Source organism: Thermobia domestica, chromosome 1, assembly GCF_964235325.1.
Source record: "Thermobia domestica chromosome 1, izTheDome1.hap1.1, whole genome shotgun sequence".
Lineage (NCBI taxonomy): Eukaryota > Metazoa > Arthropoda > Insecta > Zygentoma > Lepismatidae > Thermobia > Thermobia domestica.
This window is the reverse complement of record NC_137454.1, coordinates 354,329,209-354,336,443: the sequence shown is the minus strand read 5'-3', so window position 1 is coordinate 354,336,443 and position 7,235 is coordinate 354,329,209. Positions and strand designations below refer to the sequence as shown.

Genomic DNA, 7,235 nt, shown 5'->3' with positions numbered 1-7,235 from the left:
ATCCGTGGTGATTGGTGTCAATGCATGCCGGAGTGTCTGACGACGCTGGGTTAGCAGTGGAACACGTGTAGAGCGACGTCTCCCATACTCGAGGACACATATGTTCCGACGGATTCTACACTGGGAGACGTTTCTAATACGGCCAGTGTTGAATTGGGCCATGATTTGTTGTAAAATTGCTCTCCTGTCTCTGTGGACTACTCGTCCCTGGTGTCGCCGGTCTCAGTTACTGAGGGCCTCTGGACGTCCGGTATGATGTCTGTTGTAGACTGTGACACTTTCATTCATCCATTCGGGAACACACTCGATTGGTTGAACTTGGGAATCCGAATTCCTGTACCACCTCCGAAATCGAACGTCCCGTGCGTGAGCATTCACCGCAATGCCGCGTTCGAATGCTGTCAACTAACGACGATGTTGCATTTTACTGGATCACTCACACAGCCAGTTCCCACAACGTCTTGCACACAACTGAAACCGTCCCGGAGCTCTGCTGGTGGCGTTGAGCACACATATGGTGTCCATCCGCAAATCAGTGACCTGCTATTCCATGAGTTTTGCTCAATCAGTTTAGTAGACATCTGCACAACTTGTGAGTGATATAAACAGTCCGATGCTCTGGTGTTACGTGTGGAATTGGTGTATGACAGGATAGAAGTTGTTGCCTGCAACGGTAAAGGGTTGTGTCAAAGTCGTGTAAAATGTAGGCGTTCGTGTTTAAGTAGAATTGATTGTGTTAATTTGTACGTGCCTGCACAATTGCAAATTACCCTGTCCAGGAGCTGTCACATATGCACCTCATTTATGGCGAGGCAAGGAGAAATAGCCTAGAGCCGAGGAGTTCAAAGGAGGGAAACTTTCCCTATATTTTTCCACTTCTCTATATTCGCCTTCGAGAGATAGAGTCTCTTCTATATTCCCTACGTGAAGTCGGAGGATATCGCGCCTTGTTGACAGTTGAATTTGATGACAACGTCTCGGGAATGATCAAATACCGTGCTGAAACTAGCCTTAACCATGTCTAGAGCCTAAAAATCCACATGCAGCTCTAGTGAACGGTTAGCAACAGAGATTGAATCTAACTGAGTGGTGCGGTATGCTGGATGATTTCGTCGTAGGACCTTATTTATCACCGACTCGCCTGTGTGGGAGTAAGTATCTTATATACTTTTACGTAATTCTCTCCCAAAATTGTTAGAATGCGTGTCCTTGAACACAAGACAGCAGATGTGATCGCAGCATGACACTGCACTGAACATTTTGACAATAATATGCAGACCTACCTAAATGAAACATTCCCAGATCGTTGGATTGGGAGGGAAAGACCTGTGTTATCACCACCTATCTCACCCTAACTTACGCCCCTTGATTTCTTTTCGTGGGTCAGATTTGTCGTGGGATATCCAGGTTCGATTCCCGGCGGAAGCTCCTGTGGTTCGGATTCCACGTTAATCAGTAGGTCCACGTCTCGCTGCTGAACGGGACGTTAAACTCAAAACCAACTCAATTCTTTTTTGGGGATTCTGAAACTCATTTTGTATTCAACACCAGCCACGACAGTCGAAGAATTTGTTGTTGGAATTAATATAGTTGCGGCTATCATCTCCGAAATGTCAGGTATATTTGACCGCACATGGAAAACTTTTCTTCGCTGATGTCATCTTTGCAATGCGGACAATATCAGACTTTGAACTGTTATACTTCACAGCTGCTTCGTGTACACATACTGCATTGCACAAATACTGTACAAGGTATCTCTAAGAATTTTACAGTTACCTTACTTTGTAGTGAGACATTGTATTTCTTTGTATAATTTTGCATCATGCGCAACAACTTATGTTTCGCCGAGTTTCATTACTTCTGTGTTCAGAATTATTTTCCACGAAATTATGTATTACGAGAGGATATCATTTAATGCAGCTTACTTTAGCCCAAATTGCACTCACATAATTTGTGTGAATCACTGTAGTCATGTAAAGAATCCCTTGTACTCTCGTTCATCATTCAGGATATTTCCCGCCTGTCTTATGCAATATCGTTATAAACCTAATCTGGATCAAAGATATTTTTTCCATTTTCACACACTCTTAACTTGGACAAGAAGCCGTCCATTTATGATCCATTATCATTAGCCTAGAAGATATAACTATGATACGTTAAATACTTCGTTTTATTTTAATTCTTCTTCCGAGAGTTTGTTTTGTGCAGAGACAAAATAGATCAATCACACATGAGTATCTCTCTTTCTATCGAATTAAAATACAAGGAAAATCTCACGTGGTATTCTCATATGGACAGCACGTATGCTTGTTAATTGCTGGCCATTAATAACAAGATATTTAAATGAAAAGTAAAACTTAACACTTCCTAATGAATTAACATTTATAACGGAGGTTTGGGTACAAGGCCTTGGTGTGTGTGGCTGGGAAACCCTTTCTTTGAGGTGTATTGTCCAATTACCGCCAGTCCCTTCCTCAACTATGACATTCCAGATTATTAAGTGCGAGAAACCATCATACATCTTTATGGAAACGAGATTCGAACCTTGTAACTACTGTTCTTAATCGCAAAAATGCTCAGCTATATTTTTCTTTATGCCAGTTTGCTTTAGAATGCCATCATGGGAAAGAGAACATCATGGGTTCCAATGACGGAAATAAATTTCGTTTTTCCAGGATTGGGACACATTGAATAATAATTAAACCTAATATTCCCATGAGGTAAATTTTTCATAAAATAACGGGTTTTACTCATAGTATAGTTTCGTATAACCTCTACAGACGGAAATCACACGTTAACATTAAAGTTTCCAAAATACACCTAATGCTAGGCTTAAAAACAAATTATTACATTGCGCAAAGTATTTGCATAAAAATATTTTAACTGCAAGTCTAAATCAACGTATTAAATACATGTACACAACCTGAACATACACGCATGAATGAGACAACCAACTTATAAACACTTATGAAACTTTCTATAGTTTATATAAAACAATAAAAATATATATTATAGAGATTGAATTTTATTGGAACAAATAATACATGAACACAAAATTTTATTATTGAAATAGAATTTTGAGTTTAATAGCACTGCATTAACACTACACTCTAACATAATAGTTATTTATAATATTTGATGTATGGTCCTTTGTACGTTTGACGCGGTCGATGACGGATTTACGCGCAGGAGGTATGTTTGGAATTTTTACATGGAATGGGAAATTATTTGAAATTATGAACATTTTCTTCTTGGTAGATTCCAACAGAATCTGGCCTTTTATAATTCAACCTTGTTCAATATTGCACAGTTTCTTCTGTGATGCGCAGAATATCATTGTCACTGATTAAACTGCATATTCCAAAGTTTCGCACTTATATCATTATTTATTACGACTTTCAGTCATTACTATATATTACTGTTATTTTTTACATTTTTCAACAGTCTTTTGATGATTTTTTCGAAAACTAAATGCAGTTCTTTTCGTAAAGACACAATAAATGTTATCTTTAATCCATGATGGCGACGAATCCTTCTTGCTGCGTAGAGTCATTTTAGTTCGAACAAAGACTAGTGGAGTAATAAAGTGCTATTTCAGTAACGTATCCTATAAGAATATGTACTTTTAGAAGTAATAAAGATATTACTTGCAGAAATAAAATAGCGTTATTTTTACTAATTTGTATAGTTGATTTTGACATGTTTTACTGAATCAAATACTAATTATTATAGAAAATCAGCTACATTATTAAAACTGTTTTTACACTAACCAGAACATTTTGTTGGCAGGTGGATGGCAAGGAGACTTCGAGGCATACCATCACCAAAATTAGGACTACAAATAGCACAAACGTCCTGCTAAGTAGAAGCATCCATAAAGTAGCACAAAGATATGAACGGAATTACGTTTTTATTAAACTTGAAGTCCGTTGAACAAAAGTTTATTCTAGTACCATTAATTCCTTTATACATTCATTTGTACAAAATTCGAAAATATGACGTGATTGAATGGAAACATTGTGTTTAGTGTTGTTTAATAACTGTTTGTAGAACCCAGAATATAGTGTGTGTTTATTACCTTAACCAACACATACAATTAAATGTAATATATGTACATCAATAACATAAACTCCACGAAAATAGATGTGCTACATTATCAATCTAGATTATCCAAACAATAGAAAATTGTTTTCTTTTAACTTTTAGAAAAAGGTTTATAATATGTGAGGAATTTTCCATACACACAACAATAATATATGAGAAACGTTTTGTACACTCAACACTAATGTTTCATTTTCACACATTAATTAGTAAATACAAGCATGCCATGTGAGATAAAAACGTGTGTTCCTTCCCAGCAGTAATATTAACAAAGTTCACGAAATACTGTAGGTACTGTTTTTCTTATTAAATAAGTTTAAATTTTTGAGTTAACGTAATGAACATTTTCGATGCACAAAATCTAATATTCCATATGAGGCGTATTTTTATAGGATCCTTCCGACAATTCTGGTAAAGCGAAACGTTAACATAATTAATGTTTTTTAACTACTTACATGAAACAGAAAATAAAGGTTACATATGTTATTTAATTTTACTAGGCCTTTATTTCCTTCAGTTACGTTCCAACGGTTAACAGCCTAGTAGGTAAGTTGGAGTATAACATAGTTGCATTAACTATTTCAGTACATATGGTTACTGCCACACCGTCATTTTGGTATGTTACATGGGGAAACCTTTGCTATTTACTTACTCCTAGCGTCGCTCTGAGTACATTTGCTTTAGATAACTGTTTCTATATGATTTTGAAATTAGTCAGTTATTGATGTATTCGCTATATAGATTATTTGCAGTGAGTACGTTTTCCTCCCTCCTGGGCTCGATGATAAAAGTCCCGAATGCACCACCTCAATTTCCATATGATTTTCTCAACTTAGAACAAACAAAAATTGGTCTAACAATGATAAAGTAAAGTAGTTCCGCAACACTCATCAAACTGGCTCCTATGAAGAAACTGAAAACTCCTCCAATCGAAACTGTAATGATAGAGTGTAAAACATTTATGAAGCAGAATAATATATTTCATATCTTGTGCAGCTTAGCTAATTGTGTTTTCTATTGCTTTCATATTTTTCAAAGATAATGAAACTAATAGTAGCAATCGTAAGAAATTAGCAATACATCAGAAAACAGATCAGTAGTAAAGTTTCTAATAATGTCTTAAGATCACGTTAGACAGCAAAATGAAAAAAAAATCACTGAATTTACTTACACCTTATAAAAAATAGAAACAACATTATTCTCTTGGTTTAAACAAGATCAATATGCCTTACTGCAATATATGTAGTTGTAGTTTATTCGGGAATCAAGGGAATAAAATTATGTTTGAAACATAAACGTATGTAATAAGTAGTTATTGCTCCGTAGGTTCTCACATTTTGTATTGCACTTTCAGTTAAGGCTGATGCCTAGTAAGAGTATTAAAATAAATAAACAATCGAACATTCCTACCAGAAGTTAGTAGGATATGATGTAACCTTCTATTGATATCTTCCAAACACCTATTTAACTAATCTTATTAGACTTATCGATGTAAAACCACATATGATTATTTAAAAAGTGTATGCTGCTTAAGCAATATCAAGACTACATGATCTTAAATCAACTTTGGTAGAATTTGTGCTGAAACAAAAATAAGACAAGAAATTATAAAGAATATTCTTGTAATATATGCATTACATAAGAGTATTGAAGCTGTAGAGAATACCGCTTATAGAAATTACTAGCACATACCAACCAACCGAATATCCTTTATAAATACGTAGAGTGCCCCCATTATAATGTCCAATCCCCATAACTGGGAAACAAGAAGGTGACAGAGGCGAAACTTTCCATGTAACAACTACACGAAAGGGGGACACTTTCCTAGGTATTGGATTATATCATCAGATGAATAGTATTGCGAACGCAATGTAAAAAAAAGAAAAGAACGAAATGAGCTTAAATGGGCTTCATAATTTTAATCAACAATGAAACGAAGTATAATAAATGGCACTCGCAGATCAGATAGCAAATGTTTCGAGAAATAATGTTAGATATATGTGTCAAATTAAAAGCCATTCGCACATAGAGGAAATTAAGTACTAACTAGATGAACTGTTTGACTCCAAGTTTAGAAGGAGCTCCTCCGTGGCTAAGCGATTAGCGTACGCGCCTTTGGCGTGTGAGACCCGGGTTCGATTCCCAGCAGGAACTCATGTGGTTCCGATTCCACGTTAATCGGTAGGTCCACGTCTTATATAGCCTCTCTGCTGAAAGGGACGTTATATTCAAAATCAACTCAACTACAAGTTTAGAAGGGTTATTTTAATAGTGTTGCTACAACAAAAAAGAGGTAATTTGAGTACGGAAATGGTGCAATAGCTCTGATATGGTCACTACTACATTAGGGATTAAAATTTGTAGATTACGTAAGTAAGTTATAAAGTACATTATTAGGTTTACGTGAGAAGAATGAGTCAAGTACTTACAGAGATATTCGGTATATTTAAAAAGCTGAGACATTGCGTTACAAAAGAAGGCAACACTGTCTGAAAGTTCCTTGTTTTTCCTCACCTTTGGAGAAGTCGTGAAATAAGAGTTAAAAAGAAATAGAAACATTGATGAATTGACATGTAATGAAATTTAACCCTTTTTAGTTTTTAAGCTACTAATTAAAAGTAATGGTGTGGATACAAATGATTCTTGAGCCAGTTATGTGAATTCACATTAAACAAGATGATACAAAATATTTAAGGCAGTTAACTAATACCTACTTTGGTGAGGTGAATATACTTATTCTATTGCAACTGTGGGAGAGTAATATCGAAGCAATTCAATGCTATCTACTGCTCAAAACTCGAATAAATGAAATAAACAACAGAAAAGAAGCAATCCAATAGGGTGATTTGCTTACCCAGTTGTCTGGCCAAGTGGTGACCGGTGATTGGAGAGGAGCGGATTTAACCTAGAAAAGTACTCATTTCCTTTTCTTGCTAACACAGTTCTATGGTTGTCATTCCCAAGAACTATTCAATAAATTCTACATACAAGAGAGTAATGTGCATATAATAGAAAAAGATGCAAGAAATCATTATAGCTGCCATTGCGATTATCGCGAACAAAATAAAAAAAAATCATGAAGTTCAAGGAAACCATTACGGAATATAGCCATAAGTCTCTCTTACTATAGCTCA

At 35.6% G+C, this 7,235-nt stretch overlaps 1 protein-coding gene across 1 annotated transcript in view; it reads right to left on the bottom strand.

The window, feature by feature from the left end:
• Positions 1–3,028: 3,028 nt before the first annotated feature.
• LOC145668190 (sodium channel protein Nach-like) overlaps positions 3,029–7,235 on the bottom strand; it is a 141,169-nt gene continuing 136,962 nt past the window's right edge. The window contains exon 8 of the mRNA XM_081735834.1: positions 3,029–5,036. Within this exon, the coding sequence (XP_081591960.1) occupies positions 4,909–5,036 (128 nt within the window). The 3' untranslated portion in view covers positions 3,029–4,908. The remainder of the gene's footprint in view (positions 5,037–7,235) is intronic.